Source organism: Ptiloglossa arizonensis, chromosome 4 (genome assembly GCF_051014685.1).
Source record: "Ptiloglossa arizonensis isolate GNS036 chromosome 4, iyPtiAriz1_principal, whole genome shotgun sequence".
Taxonomy (NCBI): Eukaryota; Metazoa; Arthropoda; class Insecta; order Hymenoptera; family Colletidae; genus Ptiloglossa; species Ptiloglossa arizonensis.
Genome location: NC_135051.1, coordinates 14842978 through 14870470, shown reverse-complemented (window position 1 = coordinate 14870470; position 27493 = coordinate 14842978). Strand labels below are relative to the sequence as shown.

General features: G+C 37.9%; 1 protein-coding gene across 3 annotated transcripts in view; it reads right to left on the bottom strand.

The window, feature by feature from the left end:
* The window catches only part of Nrx-1 (neurexin 1), a 674791-nt gene extending 661770 nt beyond the window's left edge, over window positions 1–13021 (bottom strand). For all 3 annotated transcript variants that reach the window (XM_076310652.1, XM_076310653.1, XM_076310654.1), the window contains exon 1: window positions 10114–13021. In XM_076310652.1, coding sequence (XP_076166767.1) covers window positions 10114–10740 — 627 coding nt within the window. In that variant the 5' untranslated portion in view covers window positions 10741–13021. The remainder of the gene's footprint in view (window positions 1–10113) is intronic.
* Window positions 13022–27493: the final 14472 nt, after the last annotated feature.

Below are 27493 nucleotides of genomic sequence, written 5' to 3'. Positions count from 1 at the left end.
AGGCGCGATAAATATGTATATATTAGAATACTGTTAATCCTTAAATGTATAGATTTTTTCGAAAGTTGCAATAAAATTGACAAATTATTTTACGTATAAGGAATAGATATTGATTCAGAAATAAATTAAAATTGATTAAAATATATTGTAGAGATGCAACAGTAAGTGAAAAATATGTAAGTGTATAATTCTATCCACACGAACGAAAACTAAATACAATACAAAATTAAATATATGCAACTGCGTGTATTTAAAAGTTAAAATTATACAAACTTAGGATTATAATGTAGTCGCTTGGTACGCGTTACCTTTTGAGAATAATAAATTGTTTCAAGGGATGAAGACTCTAGACGTTGGTTCGTGAAATAAGAGTTGAAAAGATTGTTCCACGAAAAAGGATTCAGCCACCCAATCGTGAAAGAATTCGTTTCTAAGACGTAATACCAGTCAGAACAGCAACTAAATACCTTTAAAACTAACTCACAATGCTTACAAACTTTTTCCTGGAACGGAAGCTCACCCCTAGGCAGAGATGGGGAACTTTTTGGAATTGGGATGCCGTGTGTCACTCCAGGGAAGCCCGCGCATTTTATGTACCGAACTTTTAGTTATTGTTACGAAATTTATGCGTTTTCCAGCAACCACGTGCACTTTTAGCGTCATGCTAGCTCGTCTACGATAACGATCGACATATCGTAAACTCACGATGGCACCATTCGTAGATTATGGCTTCGACGAATATGCAAACTCCAGGTCCAACTTCTTGCGTCTCTCCGCATAGTTTCCCGGGTAACCCTACAAGCGACAAGTTTTATACTCACCTGTTTATCTAGGTGAAAGAATTTAACCACGAATTTGTCAATCATTGCACCGTCCACTGCAGACGATTTTATATTTAACGACCTCTACGTTTTGTATTCACCTGTTCGTCTAAAATGTATTATTTTGTTTATAATCCAAGGTCTCTTGTGCTCATTGTCGGAATTATAAGAACATTGTGAACGTACGGTTGAGTATCCCATTATAAGTTATTGTACTCTGTTTAAGTGAGTTTTTTGTTCATTTTGTTTGCATTTGTGAAAAAGATACTATTTCCTAAATTTTGAAGTACTATTTCCCAAAATAATAATATAGGCACTTTCTCCAAAATAATAATATATTATTCCTTAAATAATAAGATACTTTTCCCCAAATAATAAGATACTTCCCACAAAATAATAAACTACCATTCCCAAAATAATAATGTAGTACTTCTTCGAAGAATAAAAATCACTCCCTAAACAATAATATACTATTTTCTTAAAAAAATGAGATATTATTTCCCACAGAATGGAATACCATTTCTTCAAATAGTAAGATATTATTTCCCACAGAATAAAATACCATTTCTTCAAATAATAAGATACTATACTATTCCCAAAATAATAAAATACTATTTCCCCCAATAATAAGATATTATTCTCCACAGAATAAAATATAATTCCCCGAAACAATAAAATATTATTTCCCACAGAATAAAATACAATTTCTTCAAATAATAAGATACTATTCTCCAAATAATAAGATACTATACTATTCCCAAAATAATAAAATACTATTTCCCCCAATAATAAGATATTATTCTCCACAGAATAAAATACAATTTCCCCCAATAATAAGATATTATTCTTCACAGAATAAAATACAATTTCCCCCAATAATAAGATATTATTTCCCACAGAATAAAATACAATTTCTTCGAACAACAAGATACCATTCCCCATAGAATAAAATACCCTTTCTTCAAACAACAAGATACCATTCTCCACAAAATAAAATACCATTTCTTCGAACAATAAGTTACTATCCCCCAAAATAGTAGCATCCACCGCGAACTCTGTGCGAGATACCGAATACCGCGGGCAAAACACGTATAATAACCCGAAAAACCGGGATAAACCGTATAATTCGAACCGGTCGGTATAACAGAAGTGCATTACCAGGAAACCGAACAACGAAGGCGCAAGAAGGAGCTCCGTGAAAGGAAATCGGGCATTGTCCTTGCCAGATCCATATTTCTCCGGGTGGCCAGCTGCCAAGAATGCATCCGCGCTTGTTCGTTATTACACCGAACCATTCGAATTTTAACGGCGTTGCTCGTTTCACAGCGACGGGGCGTAACAGACGTATTTGCGAGCGATTAGATAAGAAGACAAATCGAGAGTATCCGTCAGTAGGTTTGCCCTTGCTCGGACAACGTTGCTCGCGCCCCGTTATAATTCGGAGGACGTTATCGTCCTTCCTAGATCACCAAGCTCTATGCAACAACGTAGCCACAATGCACATGGTCGACTCGGATTTATCGACGTGCCAGAAATTGTATTTCCCCGATTTCGTCCGTGGCATACCTTCGGAGAGGGTTCTTGCGTTCTGGGACCGTTCGAGATTACATTCAGTCTGCGTTCTTCGCTCGCGCGGAGAAACGCCTCGTGACTGCGAGAAGTTACACTATATTATCCCCCGGCTCGTTCGGATGTTCTATCACGAAGCTACGAATTAGTTGGAAAACATTTTTCCAATTACTCCGTGCGCTAGATGCGTCGACTCTAAGACTGTCGTTAAAGGAGTGTATATATTTCCAATTACACTGCACGCTAGATGCGTCGACTCTAGGACTGTCGTTAAAGGAGTGCATACATTTTTCCAATTACACTGCACGCTAGATGCATCGACTCTAGGACTGTCGTTAACGAAGTGCATACGTTTTTCCAATTACACTGTGCGCTAGATGCACCGACTCTAACACTGTCGTTAAAGGAATGCATACATATTTCCAATTACACTGCACGCTAAATGCATCGACTCTAAAACTGTTGTTAAAGGAGTGCATATATTTCCAAATACACTGCACACTAGATGCATCGACTCTAAGACTGTCGATAAAGGAGTGCATACATATTTCCAATTACACTGTACGCTAGATGCATCGACTCTAGGACTGTCGTTAACGAAGTGCATACGTTTTTCCAATTACACTGTGCGCTAGATGCATCGACTCTAGGTCTGTCGTTAAAGGAGTGCATACATTTGTCCAATTACACTACACGCTAGATGCATCGACTCTAAGACTGTCGTTAAAGGAGTGCTATATTTCCAATTACACTGCACACTAGATGCATCGACTCTAGGTCTGTCGTTAAAGAAGTGCATACATATTTCCAATTACACTACACGCTAGATGCATCGACTCTAAGACTGTCGTTAAAGGAGTGCATATATTTCCAATTACACTGCATACTAGATGCATCGACTCTAAGACTGTCGTTAAAGAAGTGCTTGCACTGGCTCGTGAAAGTATTCATACGCTATATTGTAAGAGAATTCTACTAACTTTTAAATTTGATTTTAACGTAACTTTTCGCGCGTGTAAAGCATAATGATGCATGTATGGAGCAGTTCTTTCGGCCGCAGAAAATTTCTTTAAGCTGAAATCGGTTTCTATTTTCTTCAAATGTAATTTCTCTTGGAATTTTTGTTTTAATAGGACGACAGAGCTAAACATTATTCGTAGGAAAAGTTTCGCTCTATTTCATACGATTACGGAATTGTATTTAAAAAATCGATGAGAAAATAGTGCTGTAAAGGCCATTTTTTATTTCAAACGATTAAACAATTGTCACGGAGTGACAAATATTTCTTTGAAATATTTTCTGTGCACAATTACGATATCGTAGTATCTACGAAAATTCTAACGAATAAAATTCCGACTCTCGGTTAATTGATACTCTACAATGGCTTTGAAAATTCACTAAAGGCACGTGTACAAGGAATTTAAAAATTGATATTCTTAATATACGTGTAACTGTGCATTTGATATTTCCTGTGAACAGACACAGACACAGACACGTGTCCTTTGATTTTCAAATTTGTTCGTACACACATGTTCACAGTGTCCTGGAAATTATATCCTTTCATCGTAATCCCCGAAAAGTTAAATACACTTTGCACAACGATGTTCCAAAGCGTGTCTTTGAGACCAGAAGAGATCGAAACGATCGTTTCGTTAGCAAATTCTACGATTTCTTTACATTCGAGAACAAGAAACAATCGTCCAGGTATAAATCCGGAGTAGACGGAGGATGATCGAGCTGTCTGTATCTAGATGTGTTAAGTAGAGTCTGTGCAACAAGCGACTTGTGAACCGCTGCATTGTCGTGTAAAGTAGGCCACCAAGAGCCAATAGACCTCGTCTATTCTCGACAATATTTGCATATAATCTTGGCAACGTTTGCGTGTAATATGCGACCATAGTTTCGTGCGCGAAGTAATCGATTGAAAGAATTCCTCCCTCCAAAAAATGGCGGCCGTAGCCATCTCTGTATCAGTAGACATACCTCGAGTATACATACTTCGATTATTACCGATATCTTCCAACAATATTCAATTTACCGTATAAGTCTATCGTGCAAGATTATTTTCAATGATGGAGGCTCAGAATCAACATGGACACTGTCCTGACCTCACAGGAGCACATAAAAAAAATATCGTCCAGTATTTAAAAAATTCAAAGATACTCGACAAAATCTGAACCACCCATAGAAGGATCCAAATATCGATACGATGTTAAAAGAGATTATTTTACATCGAACAAGTACAATCATTGTATCAACGAGCTCGCGAAAGTAGGCTCATTATCAGCCACGATCAGTTGAAACGATATTTTTAACTATCGTGTATTATCGTCCGAACGGAGTAAAATTTCCGTTAACGTGGTTTCAAGTCGCAGAATTTTCACTCGGCTCGAAAACGATGAAACAAACCACGCGCGTTCACGTGTTTGAATTTACGTACCGAATGTTCGAAAAAATCGCGGAAACCCTTTAAAGTATAAGCTCGCGAACGATTCCGCGAAGTAAGTGCACCTGGGAAATCCAGTTAAACGTTAAATTACTTTTGTTTATAGTTGGAATTTATCGTCGATTCGCGCGGCCGACTGCGTCCGAGAGACTAACGCGAGAAACAATTCCCCTCCTTTTGATTAATGTAGCAGCGAAACAAACGCGCGTGAGCATTCGCGGCACCGTTTCGATCTATTATTTAACAAAACTCCGTTTTCAAAGGAGAACGAAGGGCGGATGGAAATTTTCGAGCGCGGCTCAAAAGAACAAAAAACGCTTTTTGAAACGAGCCTCGCGTTATAAAATGCCGAAACGGTGTCACCGGCGTGCGTAACAATACGTCGCTGCGATGACTGGCCCAGATTCACGTGAACGCAAGAAATTCCGGCGCGCGGGCCGGATATCACACGGTTAAGTTATGAAATTCTTGCCGCGAGTCGCGCGTGCACATAGGTGGTAAATTTAATCCTTAGTGCCTGCCCGTGGCAGTGCATCACGCGGACAACTTAATTTATTCGCGTGACAAATTTTTACGGAGTTAACAAAGTTAAAACCGACCGTCTCCCGCGAAGAGATTGCTAACCGGTCGGTTACAAATCTGTTCCGTGAGGAATTAATTTATCGTTTGGTAACGTTCCGGCGCAGACTAAAATGGTAAATTATTTTACTAATCATCGATCGATATCGAAAATTATTTTATTAATCATCGATCGATATCGAAAATTATTTTATTAATCATCGATCGATATCGAAAATTATTTTATTAATCGTCGATTAACTTTAAAATTTACTCGATTGCTTATGGATTAGATTCAAAAATTATGTTATTACTCATCGACCAATATCGAAAGTTATTTTATTACACTCGAGTGTAATATGAGAAATTGTTGTATTGTTGGTCTAATAACATTGAGAATTATTTTGTTACTCATCGACTAGCTTCAAAAATTATCTTATTACTCATCGACCAATATCGAAAATAATTTTATTACTCGTCATTTCATATAAAAAACTATTGTATTGTTCGTTTAATAACGTTGAAAATTATTTTGTTACTCAGCGACTAGCTTCAAAAATTATCTTATTACTCATCGACCAATATCGAAAATAATTTTATTACTCGTCATTTCATATAAAAAACTATTGTATTGTTCGTTTAATAACGTTGAAAATTATTTTGTTACTCATCGACTAACATAAAAAATTATCTTCTTGCTCGTGAACATAGTAAGCTGAGATTTTGTAACGTACTCTTCATCCGTCTGAACCTGACGAATTGTCTTAGACCAATATTGATCACACTTACAAGAAGCTTTTCGCATTCGTTCTGGCAATTGTTTTAAACACTTTCATCTCTGACAAGTGAAACCGATCGATAAGAAAATGACGTTATAGTTATATTCGATACTTTGCTATAGAATACAGGGTGTTTTAATTTCCGATTTTTTTTAATTTCTCCTGACAAATTACAAAAACTCAATCTTTGGGCAAAAATAAGAAAACAATATTATATAAAGTTGGACAATAAACACTTTATTATAGAGTTATGAACAGTATTCTACGCATGAAATACATAACAATGCATTTTCTGCCACAGTAGACAGAAGATCGATTAAATTACTTAGTATTTTTAATTTCTCGTTTCAAAATATCGTCCTTGCATTCGGATTTAAGCTTGACTTTGAACAATGGAATTTATTACGCTACAAAATCTCGGAGAATTTGACTGAGTTTCAGAAACTACGTTTTTCATTCTTTGTATTACTAATTCTTTATTCGGAGTCACTTCTGCACAATAAACCTTTTGTTCTATAATTCACCGTAAATAAAGACCGAAATATTTCACGCATACAATATTTGTTTATAACTCCGTAACAAAGCGTTTGTTACCAAATTTTATACAACGTTTTTTTTCTTACTTTTGCCTATAAATTAAATCTTCGTAATTTGTCAGAACACCTTTATATTCAGACATTATCAAGCACACGTTAAAACGTTCACAGTCCACGTTTGCAGACGTGAATGTTACTCGAGTGTGCATTAAATTTTATCAATTTTCATAGCAATATTTTAGCTTCTTTTCCAAACGAGACTTCTTTTTCATTATCTCTGTGATACATACATCTACATTTTGCAGTTTTAGAAAAGCATCGGTGGACTATGAACACGTTGAACCATACTCGAGGATTCGTCGGTGAGGCAAAAGATAAAATATTCAAGGTGCAAGAATGCTGCAATGCTTATACTTTCATAATACGATACGTGTATTCATTTGTTGTTGCGAATATATAATCAATTTATTCTAACACGAACACACCACGTTATTGTAACGCGTTGGCGTTATATTCTGCTTTAACCAGCTCTCAAGATATTTACTTAGCGCAACTGTTTCCAGCGTGGAATCATGATTCTATACCGTAACATTATATTGTTACTTTTGCCTTTCCATTTTAATTAAATGCAAACAAACACAATACCATTTTTGCCCGCGGTATGCATTACCAGGCAAAACTTTGGCACGTGCACATTTCCAGCCAAATATCAGATGAAATGTGAATTGCTTGCCACTCCTCAAATTTTCACTGCGCAAAAAATTTACAAAATTGAATCTCGAATTTCGGGATTCGTACTTCGAAAGAGGACACACAGAATAGAATAAAACACAGAGAAGTGAACGAATAATACGACTAGATACTAATAAGTTATTGCTTTATAATATCTGAAGATTTCGAGGCTTTGAAATACATTGTGTAAGCTTTGACTCTTGTTTCTAACGAAGGAAACTCTTTTAACTGTTAATTGTTTACTTGTGGGAGTTGTAAGATAGAATTAAGAACGTATTATAATTGAAAGTTTACGTAAAATTGTTCAAATTAAGGAAAATAGCAATGAAAAGAATGGATGGTTTTCAATGGATGGAACTTCTTCTCTTAGTTAATTTCATGTGACCTATATTACCTTTCCAATAATTTCACTCTACATTGGAAACATTTGCACATTTGTCTCTCGTTACGTGCAACTAAAATTTTGTAAGAATAACAGTACACACAACGCGATAACATGTAATCGCGAAAACGTCACCAAAATGAAATATTATTATTATCTTCTAATTTATATAACATTGTGAGTAAATATAACATTTTTTAGAGTTCTATAAAGAAAGATGACAAGCGTAAAAATATTGTAAATATTGTATTCGGTTTAAATAATCGAACTATATTAGATTCGTGCACTGTGGAAACTACAGAGGTACCAAGGTTGAGACCAAATTGTTTGGCCGCTAAAGGTCATTGGGATACGTTCTATATTCCAATAAACCACTTAGGTATTCTGTCACTGTGTCTTTCGTCTCTTTGCTTTGCGTGTTTTGTACACCATTGTTTGTTTCATTGTAAGAAGAAAAAATCAATTCTAAAAATACAAATAGGCTGCATTGACAGTTGGGAAACAGACAAGGTTCTACGACAATTATACTCTGTGGTAAGTTTTCCTAGATCGTTCATGTATCTGAAGAAATATAACAATCGTAACAATAACGTAAGAGAGAAAGTAATCTATGGCGCTACTCAAAGCCAAGGAAACGAACTTGAGCGGCCAAAATATTTGGCGCAGACCTACCCCTAGAACTACCGACGGTGAACGTATTGCTATTCGTATCAGACCACATACGTATCTTCGTATTTAGACGAGGAAATGACAAATTAATTTAAGAGTACCATTATTTGTCTATTTGCATAATTGTGCACGAATATTGTAGCCAAAGACACCGTTAATAATTAAGTAATTTTAAAAAGAAGTTCGAAACAATTCAAATTGATCCCTTTCATAATTCTAACGTTAACACACTCTAGGACGACCAAAAGCACACAACCTTAAACTGTTAACAATCGATACTTGTATATACGTAATTCTCAAAAGTGTATAACAAAAAATAATTCCGTATTTTATTATAAACTGCTCGGATTCGCTAAATAAAAGATATCTGTACATAAAATGACGAAGGAATTTCCAGACACTTATTCTCCGAAAAAAAGGAGGGTAGAGAAACCTCTTAGACACTTGAAGAAGGTTGAGATACCGGATATTTCCACCCTACTAGCTGAGTCAAGATAATCTTCCCCAAAGAAATTTTTTCGGATACTCCATGAGTCGCGCATACGATCGAAAGCATTAAAGCGAAAACTTGCCCCTTCCTCCACCCCCATCCCACCCCCCTAAAAATCGCAAATACGTATAGGGCGCTAAAAATAAACTGACCGTTTAGGGGAGTCATTGCACCACTTTATCGTCTCTTCCTATCGATCGGCCGTTACCCACTATTTTTTGACGTAATATTTGAAGCATGGTGCCGCTTGCCAAGTCATCCCACGAAACTACGAGGTGCAGAACATGATGTTTCATTGCCCCAGCTACGCGTCATAATCGTGACGTTACAATTTGCGATACACAACTGAAACACGAGGTGTATCTCCACCGTTGAAACGTGTCAAATTCTATCTTACGATTCAGCTGCTCACGAACGAAATCGAAACGATCGTTCCCGGTTCAACTATCGACATTTATCTTAAAGATTTTAACGATTTCATCGAGCTCGGGAAATCGTTACGGTAATAGCCTGTTACTTTATAATACTCTGTCGTTCGAGACGTAACCATTACGTTCTATTTTTACCACCGTGTCCAATTTCTCCTCTTCTCCCGTCCAACGAATAAGTGAAATGGAATCAATGTACATCTTTTCGATTTCGAGAACGATATTTAACGATAATCATTGTTCCTACGATTCTCAAGAAACGGATGTTACGAATATTTGAAAAGATGAAACTTTATGAAACTTTATTGAATTAAATTAAAAATTTTAAGTCTGAAATTTGAAAACGTACTACCGAAAAATATTAAACCTTCCTTTCCAAGAAATTTATGCAACGAAGCAAACACTACCGAGATAAACTTGCAATAATATAGTACAAACTATTATACATACAACTTAAATATTCTCTCATTTGAAAACTGTTCCAACTGTAACTCAAGTTACACGTACAATGTTATCCCGAAGAGGATCTTTTACCTTAACGCGTTATTATCGTTCCGCTAGGATCAGAGAGATCTAAAACTTGTAGCCAAAAAAGAAGAACAAAATTCTCATATTTTAATCGACGAATCACAACGTATTCCACGCTACGCAAAAGTGTTCAGAGTTCGCTAATACGTAGACAGTTGTCGAAAATGTGACCTACCTTAGCGTCCCGACTCTTCATCTCCTGCCTCCTGGGTACCATGTTCTCCCCATCGGCGTACACGAGGTTCCTGATGAATCCGTTGAACCTTGGCTCGAATATCACGCTAGGCAGGGCCAACAACGTGAGCTTGCTATTGTACCAGCTGGGCATCCCGCCCACGTATACGTCCGAATTTCTAGCCAGCTTCCCGAACTCGAATTCCTTGCCTCGCGACATCGAGACAGCACTGACACCGTCCACGGTCAGCGTGGTGTTCTCGTTGCACCTGGTGATCTGTACTTTGTGCCAGTGACCGTCACCCAGATCGTGGCCAACGGTGACAATCTGTGCACCGCCACCGAGATTGTATCTAAGCCTCAACGCGTTCTCGACCAGCTTCACCTCGAAGAAATCGTAGGTGCCACCATCGTCCGTGTATAGCAACAGACCGTTTCCCTGCTCGGTCTTGAACTCGAACTCGAGCGTGCCGTTCAGTCCCGCGTTCCATTTTCGAAACTGAGCGTAACTGGTCGCCGAACCCTCCAACACGAAGGACAGAGCCACCTGGCTGAGCAACACCACCAGAAACGGGAGCAGCGGGCCCACGTTGCTGCTCACGAGCGAAGAATGCATGGTTCGTGTCATAATCGGAAATCGCTGCTAGATTCTGTGCATCTGATTGTACGAAGAGCGGGATCGTCGCGTCGACAACACCACGATGGAACAGTTGCTTGGCCTTGGGTAACCCCTCGTTCGTCACATCACACCGAACGGTAGCCCTTCTCTGTGATCATAGGCTTACATTTGGTCACGAGCGGGGTACCACGGGGTAAACAGGTGCCGGTCTATCGTTGTTCCGTACCAGCTCGTCTCGTTGTGTACTCCTTCCCTAGCCACGTTGTGCCGGCTGCATTCGCACGTGAGCACGCACGCGCGGACGGTACTGGGCTGCGTGCGTAACCGATGTATATGGAAAGAGAGAGTGACCGTGCACACGTCCGTACGGAATCGCGGGGATGTCTTCTCCTGGTTGGTGGTGTATCGGTGCGGATTTTCTTTCTCTTCGAATCGTATCGCGCGCGAACGACGATCGTTCGACGATAGATAGATTCACAACGCGGAGAGACCAATCGGAGAATCGTCGACGAAGGAAAACTTCGAGATTCGTGGACTCGTTAGCGAGTCAAGGTACGAGGATATCGACCGAAGTAACCACCGGTGAGTTTGATTTCCCGTTAGATGGAATCGATCAGCCTCGATGTACTCCTCGATCGAGTACTTTTATTTCGAGGATCGAGAGACGAGACGGATCGATCGAGAGCGGTCGAGTCTCGTCGTCTACTCGAATCTACGCTTAACGACACGTGACACGCTGAGAGCACACGTATCCGCCACCTACTTTCCCTAACGCGCGTATATACGTATACGTTGGTATTACACTTCGATCCGGCGTGTTTAACCGAATAGCTTACTTCTTGCGGGTGTATCACTTCACAATCACGTTACGCACAATATGACCCTGACGAATCATCCTACGGTCACTCCGTGAATCGACACTGGACTTGCGTACAATGAATCCACTTCCCAGTAATCAGACCGACGGTAACTCGTTTGCAAGATTCTGATCAGCCGGGTCGACGTGCAGCCGGAATTTTCTCATCGAGATCATATTCGGTGGGTAGGAACGCTTCGCAGACACCCCGTTTCGTCGATTACGATTTTCGCTGATCCATTTGCTCGCGTATCACCCGGCCGTTACGAACGTCAATAAAGAAATTTGATCCTCATCGACCCGACGTGTCTCTCAATACGACGACACCATCGTGCGAGTCGCGATTCGTCGACGCGGGGTCTCACCTGTTTCGATCATCCCGACGACGTGTCCTCCGTTCGCTTTCCCTCTAAAGTGTCGCCGAACCCTCCGGGAGGGGCTTAATTCGATGATAATTAATGCAACGATTCCTGGGAGGTTTGTTATCTCAGCGTCGCTCCGCGTCGAGGGACTCTAGCAGTGACCTAACCTAAGGCACCTCGAGGTGCCTCGTACCACGTCGGTGACACACTTTCCGCGTCTATCCTCTCGACGTTCTCGTCTACTCGAGTATCCCTCGAGCTCTCCGCTTCCTCGATTCCGAGTTCTCGATCTCCCCGTTCCCCCCGTTTCGTTCTCCCCGTGGGTTTCGAGCTCCCGCAGCGATCACGAAACGATCACCGATCACGGTTACCACGATTACCTCGTCGAGATGTCACGCGGTGAACGAGATCCACCGATTCGACGACAGAGCGCACGTTATTCGTAAATTCGTGGTGATATCGGTTCCTGCCTCGATGACACGACCTCGACCTCCTAATACACGGTGACACCGAGCACTTTCACCACGCACGGTACGCGATCGACTCGCGCGTTCTATCCCGACTCCCGATTGTACGTGAAACGAGCTCGACGTACGCGAACTCTGGTTCCAGGCAACGACACGAGAACACACGTCGGGCTACCTTAACCGTTCTAGGTTACCAGACGAACAGTTAACAACGACACGTAGGTGTCCGAATCGTAGCAGTTTCGCGAGCCACTGGTCCGCGTACCGCACTATGGCGCGTGTACTATCGCGGAACACGAGCCCCGTGAAACGTTTCTCCGCTGACCGTAACGTCGCACCGTGATTCGACTGGAAAGAGGTTACTCCGCGTCGTCCATCCAGCGTACGTTTATTTCACGATCGATCCGGCTCTCGTGGCACGGCGTACGCCCCATTTTTTCCATCCAACCCGTGAGTTCCGTTGGCAGCCACTGGCACCTGAATCGTCGATCAGCAGCCGCCACGAGCACCCGCGCACAATAGGGACGGTCCCTCGTCGAGCAGCGTGTCTGGTGTCCGGTGTACCTTTGGTCAGATACGTTGTAGGAGCGTAGCATGAGCACCGATTGCGGAGATGGATCAACCCTCTCGACGGCTCCCGGCTTGATACTGGCCTGGCGAGAGGAGAACGCTCGGTTGAGACGGTCGGTCGGTTGGCCGACGACGTTGGTGCGACGCCCCCGGCACGACGCCGACGCCTCGCGCCGTTTCGCCGCGCAAGCGCCCGCTTAGACGCGGAACGGACAAACACGCGAGAAGAGGGACTGGGATCGGTGACGGTTGAACGATCGTGTCGGAGAAGGACAGCTTTCGAAGATGTGGTGGAGGATACCTCGTCGCCGTAGTCTCTCCGTTAGAGGGTTACGCGAGCGTAGAACGCGAGCGTAGAACGACGAGCGTAGAACTGTGGTGGTGTACAGTCGCGAGATTGCTCACGGCTACCTACCAGCGCCGGAGAAGTACGCTCGCGGCGGGATGACCGCGCTGAAAAATTGCTCGCTGAAACCAATGATCGAGGAAGAACCGTTCGTTGTTTCGACCGCGTACAGACCGACTGACCACTTTGCGCGATATTATCGCTCGTCGAGTAACAGGGTCCGGCTGCAAATACGATGGTAACCTCGCGCGAAACGATGGATTGGGTATGGTAATTCCAACTCGAGACGAACCGTTGTTACGTTGGATTTCAGTAACGGGGATCGTCGTTTTCAGTGTTCAGACGCGCGAGCCAACGCTAACGAGTGCGATAAGGGGGATCGAATTTCGTTCGATAGTGATTATTGGTATTTGAGGATATATCTCGACGAGAGTGGTTTCAACGAATCGGTGAGCTTCTCGCGATTAAAACGAGCCCAAACACGACCTCGTTCCGAGCATTTTCAATTGGGCGCGATTTCACATTTTTTGGAAATTTTTGGCAATTTTTGGAACACGGGGTAGGCGAAGGTGGGCCGAATTGGATCGTGTTTGGACTCATTTTTATCGGGAAAATCTTGCTAATACGCTCGTGGTACTTTCGCGAGGATATTTTGGAAAATGTATAAATTTTTATTAACGATTGACGCGATGTAATACGAGAATCACTTGTCGTTGCTTTATCTCGCTATTAGTTCACTGTAAAGTATATGCTCCGAGGTAATCTGAACTGGAATTCAACAAAAGAGATTGTAAAATTGACACTGAGAAACGAACTCTTTTAGCAGTCGTCAATTTGTTAAATATTATTGTAGGTTATTCGTCCTATATTCGAACGATGGTGATACTAATATAATTTTTTAAATAGTTAAATCGTTCAATTCTGATAATTAAGAAGTATTCTATCCAGTTCATAGAATATTGAAGATAATTACTTGAAATTTTTTATACAATTGGTCGAAACGTGAAAAGTTGTCGCATAATTTCCGTTTTCAATTTGCAAAGATTACCCGGAAAATAATCATTTAAACCAGAATATCCTTCAAGGGTGCTTCCACCGGTGCTTCCAACCAATGATTCCTTTATTATATAAATTAATATAAAAAATTCGGTATTGAAAATTCGAACCTTAAAAACGTGGTTCGGAGAAACCAACTATTTCTAAATTTAATTAAACGACATTCGCGACAGCAGTTGACTGAAATTTACCCGCAACAATTACAAAATTAATCGTACATTAATGATTTCGCAAATTAATTACATCTAGGTAATTAATATGGACCTTGTACATTTAACACGAAATTTTTGATCGTTGAAGTGTTTCTCGTTTGATGGTCGTTGTACTATACAATTGTATCTGTCGATGGTTTAAATTACTCACCAACACAATTGACAATAGTTTCTGATACCTTGAATTGCAATTTAGCTGTACTTCGATCGAATACTAAATTAGGTGATACCGAGAAACGAAATGTGACGAAACCGTCATGTGGTTTCATTCGTAAACTTTATTCGTAAAACAGAATTGCGATATAAAGAATCTCTGGCTTCTAACAGTGTCTCTGTCGCACCTTGAAACCCGTATCAAATTTATTGTTCGTTGCTTCAGTGAACCTACCGAATTCGAGTGTGTCTGGAGTTTCGATGCATCGATGCCGACCGCGTCTTAAATTCTTGCGTGTCGATATCAAGAGTCCCTTGAACTCTAATTTTTGGAAACACTTCCGTAACACGAACCCCGATTCACTTCACTGGAAATTAGTGGTCGTTACATGTATCGTTGAATTTTATTTTCTGATAGAATACACCTTGAATTTTATTTTCTAAGATACATGTATGGACATAGTACACATCTTAAATTTTATTTTCTAAAATATATGTACGATACAGAATACATCTTCAATTTTATTTTCTATGATATACGTATGAATATAAAATACATCTTAGATTTTATTTTCTAAGATACTTGTATTGATACAGAATATATGTAAGTATACTGTCCGACACGTTTTACTTCGACCACGGTGCGACATTCTCCAATATGTAAATTAACGAACTAGGAATAAAACATCGTATCTGTTTGGTATCTCGAGAGTAACTCCAAACAGCTCATTAGTTGTCTTGCGGACAATTAACAACTATCCGTCTCCATATATTGACACACGCGGTGGAATATTAGTAGAGCATAATAAATCATTAACATGTATAGCATTATGTACATAGAGTAATCATATGTTAGCAACCAATCGTGTTTATCATATAACTTGTATATCTTTGACAACATATAAGTTCAAAGTTTTGGCTAGGTATTAATCGTCCCCAATGTATATACATATATATTATACTTAGTTTAGACTACTGTTATAATTTCTGTAAATATTATTTTATAGATTATTAATCTGTGTTTCTATATAAAATTGAGATAATACTCTTGAGAATGTTTTAAACAAAGCTCGTAAGAACAACTACCAGGATGAAGTTTAATTTCGTTTTCAAGCAAGCAGTTGTTCTGAACACGATTGAAACAATCAATATTCACTCGCGCATATAAAACCGCGAATTTGTCGTTCGACAACTTCGAATTCGTGTGTACATTTACGCTCGTTTATAGTCTGAAAGTAAAATGATTTGAGTTATACATTCTGCGCAAAATCTGTATTCCTTCTTCATCGATCATCCAAGAATAATCTGACACGTGACGCGTGTAGAATATTACATTTTACGTGAAACAACCTTTATAAGAAACGATGTGAGTACAGTTGTCTCTCGAATAGTCGCGGGGGATACGTTCCTCGACTAAACGCGCAATTGCAAATCCGTATAAAATATATCTATATTTATCTACCCCCTATAAATATATCTACCCCTCCTCCCTCCCTCAAGAGCTAACTACAATGTATAATCTACTCTAGAATCTTATTTTCTAATACATACTATGTATTTACCTATATTATTATACATTTTTACAATGAAGTAAATTTTAAAAATTAATTACAAAATAGAATCATCATCGTCACTTGAAACTATTATGATCATCATCCCTGCGACTTCAAAGACCAATCTACTCTAAAATTTTATTTTCTAACACATACTATGTGTTCGCATATATAATTATATATTTTTACAACGAAGCAAACCGAAAAAATTGGTTAAAAGGTAGAATCATCGTCGTTTGAAACCATTATGATCATCATCCCTGCGACTTCAAAGACCAATCTACTCTAAAATTCTATTTTCTAACACATACTATGTGTTCACATACATTATTATATATTTTTACAACGAAGCAAACCGAAAACATTGATCAAAAAGTAAGAATCATCGTCACTTGAAACTATTATGATCATCATCCCTGCGACTTCAAAGACCAATCTACTCTAAAATTTTATTTTCTAACACATACTATGCGTTCGCATATATAATTATTATATATTTTTACAACGAAGCAAACCGAAAACATTGATCAAAAAATAAGAATCATCGTCACTTGAGACTATTATGATCGTCGTCGCGACGCCTTGAATAACCGCGGAAGAACCGGTCAGAAGCAAATCCGCTCGAGGGTGAACTGTATTTTCTTCGCTGGCGGGGCAAGGGAAACCCGAGGACGTTGATACTCCCTGACAGCGGGTTCAATTCCTCGAAAGTAATCCAACGTACGCGAGTTTCATTAATTCCCCCAGCGGAGCACCGAATGAACGATGACGAGTCCGTTGGAGAACCTTGATCAACCGGTGAAAAAGACCGAACCGAAATGTACGAGTCGGAAACGAGGTGGAAAAGCAGCGGGGGGTGCCCACTCGGGCGTCGGTGGTGGAAAAGGCTTGAAAGATAGAAAAGGTGGAGGGGCCAGTGCGAGCAACACGGAACCAAGTGTCCGAATGGAAGCTAGACGGAGAAAGAGAACGCCGCAGAAGTACCGCACAAAGGTGGTTCCCGGGATGGTCGAGGCGAGTAGAAGGATGGTAGGTGTCTGCCAGAAGGTGGAAACCGACGGCACTACCACGAACGCTGTTGCAATGCTGAGAAAGCATGGCACAAGCCCGTGAAAAGCACCGATCCGCGAGAACGATACAACACGAACGGCCAAGATGGCTAACGTCGTTCCTGCCCCTGCTTTCCTTCCACCTATCCCTCCCCTGCCCCTTTTCTCTCTTCAGTCTTTTATGGTCGAGTAGTGGCTTCATGCTGGAAGGAGAATCGAGTGTCGAGCAAAGAGTGTATTCGTCGAGGTATCGTTGACACCGGCCGTCAAGGATCGAGTGTCAATTAGAGGACATCCACGCAGACGCTAATTAATCGAGCGTAGAAAGGGAAGAAGATTCCTTTGACCACTTTCGATATCGAAGAGCGAGATTCTCGATGGATAATTATCTTCTATCGGCGGGCACAACATGGAACATCGATTTTAACCCTTTCGGATCCGTTTTACATGGGTGCTTGATTTTCAGTTAGGTTTCGCTCGATGATGGCACTTCGCGATGTAGGTTTCGAGAAGTTGGGAGGATCGTTGCACGGTTTTGTAAGTGTGTAGTAGGTTGTTCGATAAGTTTTGTCAGGTTTTCCATTGTAAATATACTATGACACTTCGACTTTGAATAACTAAATATATGAATGAGTAGACAGATCTATGTGAAACTTCACACGTGTTCAGCAAACGGTAGTTCCAACTTCGAAGTACTCATGTAGTTTGATGCAAATAGTGATACTAGGTTGTTCAACAAGTTTCGTCGTTTTTTCCATTATAAAAGAAATACTATGACACTTCAACTTTGAACAACTGTAAATATGTGAATGAGTAGAGAAATCTGTGTGAAACTTTATACATGTTCATCAAACAGTGTAAAGTGTCACCAACTTCGAAGATACCTATGTAGTTTGATGCAAATAATAATAGTAGGTTGTTCAGTAAGTTTTGACGTTTTTCCATTGTAAAGAATACTATGACACTTCGACTTTGAACAACTGTAAATATATGAATGAGTAGATAGATCTATGTGAAACATCACACATGTGAAACATCACAATTTCTCGAATTCCTCAGAATATTTTGTTTCATACGTGTAATATTTGAAATATCGAGTGTACATCATGTGCCACAAAGTTTATGACTTTATATCAGATGTAAGTATGTTATGCTTGTTGGTATGTACTACTTGTTATGTATTGTTGGTAAATAGAATTAAAAAATTACAACAGGTTGGAAACTTTGGAAACTTTTTCTAACGATTATCTAATTCTATGAAATAGTCCCTTATCTGACAATAAGTATATTAAATTACAAATCTATGAATTTTTAATCGATAATTTTGTTTACAAAATTTTACAGAAGTTAAATAGAGGTAAAATAACAAGGAAGTTTTATGAACTAATTTTCAAATTAATATTTTGACTCCTAGTGTCATGTAAAACATCCATATTTTCAGGTTGCTTGAATTGTCCTAGGAGTACAACTTGTTCTGTTTGCTTCAAACCCTAAAAATTATTCACAATCGTGATATATCTGATTAAGTATAAATTTTTACGTAATAGGTTGTTCGATAAGTTTTGTCGAACGTCGAAACTTATTGAACAACCTAGTAATAAATTTGTTATCTTCGTATCTAAGATTTTTCGAAATTCTGGTGCTTATAAATCTGGTAAACGCATTCTGGACTGTTTTACAAAATCTTTAGGAGATTCAATAGGCGAGCAATACTTATGAAGTATTGTGATAAAAAATAAATGCAAAAATATACAACTTGGAGTGTATATTCTTCGACCGAACAGAATACTGTGAAGATTGTGTTTTGGTTTTGAGATCGTAACCGTAAACCCATGTTTCGTCACCAATAATAATGCAATTTATAAAGTTTGGCTCGTTCGCAGCTCTTTGTTTAAGCTCGATACAAACTTCTTGACGACGGGTCTTTTGTTCGTTACCGAGCAATCTCGGCAGAAATTTGGCCGTAACCCTTGTCATGTCACGAGTATCGGTTAAAATTAACTGACACGTTATTCATTCCTCGTGTTATCCCTATAATATCTGAACAACGATTTACCTGAATTATTTATTACACTTTCTCAACATTTTCATCGTTAGAAGAGATCGAACGAGAAGAATATACCTCATCGATCACTATGTTTTTATCCTTTTTAAAACATCTAATCCACTAGCATAGAATACTTCTACTTAAACTGTCATCTGTCTGTTGTTCACCAAAAAGAGTTATAAACAACGCTTAATACAGAAGTTTCTTGCTCGAGATTACCAAATAACTTACAACAGGTTCAAGAAACTTCTTTGAAAATAGTTATGCAATTTTATCAAATGTTTATGCTTTACGTAAAAATACATACGTGATATGGTCAGACAAGTTTCAGTCATCTGTCTGTTGTTCACCCAAAGAGAGTTATAAACAACGTTTAATACAGAAGTTTCTTTCTCGAGATTATCAAATAACTTACAACAGGTTCAAGAAACTTCTTTGAAAATAGTTATGTAATTTTATCAAATGTTTATGCTTTGCGTAAAAATACATACGTGATATGGTCAGACAAGTTTCAGTATTCCTTGAAAACAAATATAAAACAAAATGGGCGGGTAATTCCAACAGTAGATGGCAGTTAGAGCATATTTCCACTTATCCTTGACATCTACAAGAGCAAGAGGAATTCATTTTTAAATTTCCAGAAGCTACCCCATTTTTCATTCCATCGCTCTGAACACTCTAAAATTTGTTCAAATGTTTTACAAAGCAGTATCAATTCTCTCAGAATACGTACCATGGAGGGTAAGTTACGAACAAGAATCTATAAACGTAGATCTCTTTTATCGCTGTTAAAGAGTTATTAAAGCTTCGTTTAAATTTTATTCCGCTCCGAGGAGACTTTGTGACGTATACCTCGCCGTGAGCAAGAGCACAGTCTCGATTCGAGCAAACTTTCATAGTTCGACACATAGTGTAACGCGGAGATTATTTGCAGCTTGCGCCAGTAATCTGCGCGTATATCGGGATCAAAATTTTACTAAAAGTCGAAGGTTAAGTTGTCGTTATCTAAATGTTATATCGATGCAATCGTACGATCGAACCTCGCGTTAAAACGTCGCACATGTTAAAGATTTTTGTTAATGCAACAGCTGCATCGAATAATCTTCGTCAAGAACCTATCTCGAGAAAACAGACTAATGTAACAAATAAATGTTTATTACGAATGATACACCAATTAAAAGAACCATGTAGAAATTAATCAAATTTAATATAACTACAAATCGAAAATATAGAATAAAATCGTTCAACGTGAGATCCCAGTTTGAAGAATCAGTGTGATTCTAACTCAACGTATAAAAGAAATTTTGGGTCGACAGCACTGTGTACTAAAGAAAGATGCAAAATTGAAAGAATTAACTTCGTTTGAATGGAATACACAAGCAATAATAAATATTCTCGTGCATCTACTAAGTTTAGTGCGCTTTGTTACGGTCAGAGAACGAAGAATAATATCGTAGTTTGATTTAAACAATTTTTGTGGTACGATTCGATACGAATTGAGCAAGTCTGTTCATTAAGCACCGTTTCTACTTGAATGAAACTTGATTGAGTCTGTCCATGGGAAATTATTTCCATTTGTATTTGAATTCATTTGGCACTGTCTGACCATTGCTGGTTAATTCTACTTGAACACAATATGGCTGTCTATTGCTCGCTTCTTTCACTTTTGTTGGTGTTTGGAAACATTGTTGGTGTAATATAATCTGTATTAATTGATTCGAATTAATTAAACGATAATAAGCTTAGTGGAAAGCAGATAATACTATACCATCGTTAACGATTACAAACACCGACATAAGTACAAATAATGAGTAATGGTTTGATACGTTGAGTCAGAATCACACTGATTCTTCAAACTGGGATCTCACGTTGAACAATTTTATTCTATATTTTCAATTTACAATTATATTAAATTTTATTAATTTCTACATGGTTTTTTCATACATGTATCATTCTTAATAAACATTTATTTGTTACATTAGTCTATTTTCTCGAGATAGATTCTTGACGAAGATTGTTAATCGAAAATCCTCGTTAAGCGTTCAAAATTTTATCGCCTCAAAAATAAACGGATAACACAAAATGATCATTTGTCGTAACATCGTCCGTTAGAACTATTGAACTTCAAGCTGTAAACTTTTAGAACGATCTTTGAAACTTCAGAATAGATATGTTACATCAAACTTTAAACTAGAGCCTTCGATTGAAATTAAACGAATCTCGTTGCACAATTATCTCGACTCTAAACTTCTCGAACTAAACGACACATTTTAACTTTAATAAAAGCCCGTTTTTATCAAATTACCGCCAAATTCTCTCTAAACGTTCCAACGTTACGTTTTATCAACGTAAACAACGTTCTGAAAATGAATCGAAACGGTAGATGCTGAAATATTTCCAAGTTTCTCACCGCGTCGCAAATTTTGCAATGAATTGGATTTCAGTCTGAAACCACTGGACATCTGTTTCCCTAAATATGCCAAGAGGAGAGAGGTTTGCTGGCGAATGCATGGTATCCGTAAGAAAATAACGTTACACGGTATCAAACGACGAGATGGAACGGTGGGAAAGCAATCCCTTAGGGCCGGGGCTTGACAAAAGAGGACATACAGAGAGAAAAGACACACTGCGAAAGAGTAGAAAGTGACAGGGGAAAACGACGAGTGCTATTCAATTTTGGTGAATGAATCTGCTTTCCACGTTCGCGTCTTCTGATTTACATTTGAATACTCCGGAGTGCTAGGAACTAAGTAAACTAGGTTCGCTATAATTGCAACGTTGGCACGCATTCGCTCGAAGTTGATGTTTTATTCAAACTTGGGACATTTATTGCCCTTTGTGCCGATAATGTTACTCATTGTTGCTCAATCGTGACAGCAGGAAGTTCCTTAATTCTATTCAATGAAAAATAATAATTATTGCCTTCCGTGAGTAATATTAATATATCACTGTTGGTGATAAATAGAATCGAACGAGAAATTCGAACGAGAGTGTGATAAAAATAGGGAAGTAAAGGAAAGTAATGTCGATAATAGAAAAAATTTGAAATTTTACTTACACGTCACTTTAAAGTAGACTTACATTTTTTTTCGTAGTGTTTAACGCAACGTGACGGTAATTTACTCGTTAAAATAGTTACAATCGACTCGAAGAAAAATTAATAAACAGAAAAAAGAGGGAAATAAACTGTGAACAGTTTGGATATTCCGAAGTTTGATCGTGATTCTAGAAGTTTGAACTCTGAGAGTTTAGTAGTAAAGGGATAATTGGTCTCGAATTTAATGTTAAAAATAAAACATAGTAAGGTGAATGACTATTTACTGTGCTGGAAGTCTGCACCATTTTTGTTCGAAGAAGTTTCGTCCACAAGTAGTTTGATAACTCGCGGTTAATCGCTTGCAAGTTCTGCTGAGTATGGTTGGATCGACGAATGCGTTTACTGGGCAAATCGTGGCTTCCTCGAAACAACGCAAAAAAAAAAAAATCAACAATCACACAGAAGTTCAATTCGAGAAAGTTCGATACACGACACACGATAAACACCTCGAGATGACTTCAAACGTAGAGAAGACCAGTTTTGAATTTCGAACTTGACTCTCCTCTTCAATGTTGCTGATTTACTCGTGTCAGTGTATTCGTGTGTCTCGTGTTCCCATCGCAAATGGAACTCTGATGTCTAAGAATTGACTCAAGAGAAATAAACCAATTAGTAAATGCAATTCAAATACTAGATATATCGAACGGCGAGACTCTCTTAATTGTATTAGATTCAAGTGGCATTGAGTCCTCGATCGAAATTAATTGTTTATGCGGAATAATTCATTAATTATAAATAATCAATACTCGAACGATAGCTAGATAACAGTAAATAACGTGACTGTGATACAACTCTGTACAATGTTTCACAAAACAGACTCAACACTGTTTTTCCTTTCAAAAAAAAGGAAAGATTTATTGATATGGATAGACTTTTTATTGCTCTATAAGCAATCATTTTTCTTTAAGTCGATTGTAACTTATTTTGACGAGTAAATTATCGTCATGTTGCGTTAAACACTAAAAAAAAAAAATAAATAAAAAATGTTTTCGAATTTCCCTTTTTTTCTGCATTTCTATGTATCACCAACGGTAATATATTAATATTTCTCACAGCAGACAATAATTATTATTTTCTTTGCTGCAATAACAAGAACTATGTTCTCTCAAAGCTACGTTTTCCTAAATCTATCCTAAAATTACGATACATTTATTATTTTATGGGGTTCATAAAATAATCGGTCGAGTTAGAGCAATCTATATCCATATAAAAATTTCATACCTATCGTCAAACACGTATTAATATGATAATATTGGAGGGTCGTGTATAATGGAACCGAGTACTGAAATTAATTTATATTCAAATGACCACTGTTGTTTAGAATTTTCTGTTTTCCTTCGGAGAAATTATCTATTCTACTTGTACGAAATTACGTTCTGAGTCTGAAAATATCTCAACGATGATTTCAAGTTAGAGAAAAACGACGAGTAATTAGTTATTTCCGAACTTATGAATCATGAAAATCTTTTAATGTATTTAAAAAAGATCGTTAAAGAATTTAGAAGTTCTGGCATGTAAGTATTTTGACACCGTGTGTCCGTGAAACATAACCTGATGAATTTTCATTTAAACGATCAAAATGTCATGTAATTGTGAAAATAGAACATCTGTTACGGAAAACCAGAATAGAAACATCTCCCTACGTCACGTTTTTGCCTCCTATAATATTCATGAGATTTCTAATACGAAGAGTGTTGGTTCTCTTCGTTCCTCGTCTATTTTTGCAGCTACTACACGCCTCCCAATTCGTTGAGTATTTTTTATATTACCCTATATATTGTCCTACATCGCAAATCTTCCATTTCCAATAATCGATATGACGAAAAATAGGTCCACAGTGCAGCGAACGAAGAGGAACGAACAAATTCATCTTCGATCGACGATTAGCTTTCTAACTAATTCAAGGAGTTTTATCAACCTTTGTCACAGAGCTGACGTCAGCCAAGGATTTTTGTTCGCTACGAGGTGCGCGAAATTTAAAAATTTATACCGGCAATGAATCGTTCCACGTACACGAAATCGGAGCAGAGAATTAATTAACCGAAACGACCAAGTGGCAGCATCGATACTCGTGACATTTCCTTAGTCACGGACGGTGCTCCGCAGCAATAATTATAAAGCCCACCAGGGCCCTACGTTGGCGTGTAATTAACCTACAACCGACAACGCCATTTCCTTGAAATGGAAGAAATTTAAATACCAATAACCAAGCCCGGAGGGTGTCTTAGCAAGCGAGCGGAGTGGCGCGCACTCCAGGATCCTAGAGCAATCTAACGAGAGAACCAGATGCTCAGGAAAGCTTTATCAAGCCACGCTAGGGAGATCATACCAGGAAGCAGCCATTTTATTTTCTTTATTATATGCATCCTCTCCTGGACGTGTTCCTTTGAATTTCTAGGAGAATTTACTCTTCTTCGAGTGTTTTCTAATAGATTGTCCTAAGAAGAGGAAATAGGGAAAAATAAAAATTTGGTCAGCTTGCATATAATAATCATTGTCGATATTTTATTTTCTTTATTATATGCATCCCAATGGACGTGTTCCTTTGAATTTCTAGGAGAATTTACTCTTCTTCGAGTGTTTTCTAATAGATCGTCCTAAGAAGAGGAAATAGGGAAAAATAAAAATTTGGTCAGCTTGCATATAATAATCATTTTCGATATTTTATTTTCTTTATTGCATGCATCCTTTCCTGGACGTGTTCCTTTGAATTTCTAGGAGAATTTACTCTTCTTCGAGTGTTTTCTAATAGATCGTCCTAAGAAGAGGAAATAGGGAAAAATAAAAATTTGGTCAGCTTGCATATAATAATCAGTGTCGATATTTTATTTTCTTTATTATATGCCTTCTTTCTTGGACGTGTTCCTTTGAAATTGTTTTTGTAATAGAATTATGAATTGTATGAACATATATTGTATTTAAAAATTTCAAATTAATGGTGTTACACGGTTCTGGAATTTCTCTGGAAATTTGAGAGAAACATTGTGGAAAATTACTATTATTTTAACGTTTTTTCTCGAATCCTATCCCCTTAATTTTCTTCGAAAAAATTTAGCTAGGTTAATTCGGTTAAATGAACATTTGAGCTTAAAATATACTTTGCTTATTTGGACCATATTTATTACAATATTAAAACGTTTCTTCCTATTTGAAATCCTAAAGAAACTATTTTTGTAATACTCTGACCTTCCATTTGAACTTTTAGAATATGTACCATTATCAATTCGTAAATTTCTGTAAATATTGTAAAATTATTCGAAGCAGAAAAAATTTGGCGGATCGTTTATAATTACTAGCATGTTTTAGCAAGCAAAAAGTGTTTTTAACAAAAACAATGTTTTCAGACTTACGATTGTGCGAGCTTTATTTATGCTTCAGATGACTATATCAAGTACCCAAAGTTTCACCATTCGTATTGAGGATACACTGTCCAGGGTCCACAAAGGAATTAATTAATAATTTTACGAAGCGAAATATTTTCATCGAACGTAAATGTCAAATCGAATATAAAATGTAATTTAATAAACCGAAGAACTCGATGATACGTCACAATAAAATACATTTAACCTACATAGGTCAATAGATTCAATATTTACTGTTTGCTAATCAATTAAATTTAATTGAAACCATAAAAACATAAATACTCGAAGAGTTTTGAACAAATCCCGATTGAAATGGAAAGCATCGGGATCGAAGCCCATCAATTTCGTTCTTTGATACTTTTAAGTGAACAGAGATGAGAATCGAGGGAAACATAAGTACGTAGTTATAAAAAGCAACGAGGTCGAGGTGAAGCAGTGAAACTGATATAAATTCCGTGGTTGAAGAGAATCTATGCCCTCTGATACCGGGTAAGTCACCAACAGAACAACACCTGAATGTCTCTCTTGAATTTGAAAATACAGCAAGTGCGTGAAACACAACTTATGTAAATGTTTCCAAAGAACGAACGTGAAGGAAACATTATCATCCTTCTCTCGTATTATTTTTTCAGAGTCACTCTAGCGATACAAATTTTTGTTCTCAACGTTACTGTATATTATTCTTCCTTGCATATTATAATTTACACCGAGAGAATTTATAATTGTGTACCACAACGTGACTCCGAAACGCTTTAAATTTAGAATTTTGGAATCAAACCTGAGTGGTCCAGAGAACTAATTTTCTTTCCAATTTTTATTTTAATCTAAATGTATAATATCAAGGTGATTTCAAATTCAAATTGTAACGCACGATAAAGTTCCACTGAAATAGGATACTAAGGACTTTTGGTTTGAAAAAAAATGACCTTAGGAGAAGAAAAGTAATGTTCGTCGCAGTTATTATTAAAAATTGTTTAATGCACTATGAGATATTCAACTGTTCTGTTTCTCAATAAGGTAGAATATCTCATGAAGAATCAAAGGTATCAAAAATATTATGAGGTCTGAAAAAAATTATAAAAAAATATAATGTTCCTACAGATAGAAACATTATATGCTAAAAATAATATTTTCGCTCTCTTCCAATATTAAACAACATTCACAAGGAAATCTTTTCCAATTACTCATGGAATATTCCACCTTGTCGACATAAAATAAACATCCTGTATATAACAAATTCATGTACACGAAGAAAAGCAATTGTTTCCTTAAAATTTAACTATTACCTAAAATCTACGCTTTCAAAATAATAGATTGTTCGATAAATTTATCGTTCGATAAAACTTATTAAACAGTACTATTCAATGTATTTCTGTTCAATGTCGTTTTATCGAACGACGAAACTTATCGAACAACCTAGTATTCGCTCTTACTTTTCGCGTTGAATTTGGTGCACCCAATACATGAAAATTTCCAGATCGTGTCATCTCCGATACTGATAATTCGAAGACACATGCCTTACGTCTGACTCGTTAATGACTCGTACTACTGAGAGCTCTCGTAACAGGGTATCGTTCGAAATTTGATAAATGTTGAAAATGTTATTAATGGTACAGTGTACCTATCGCGAGA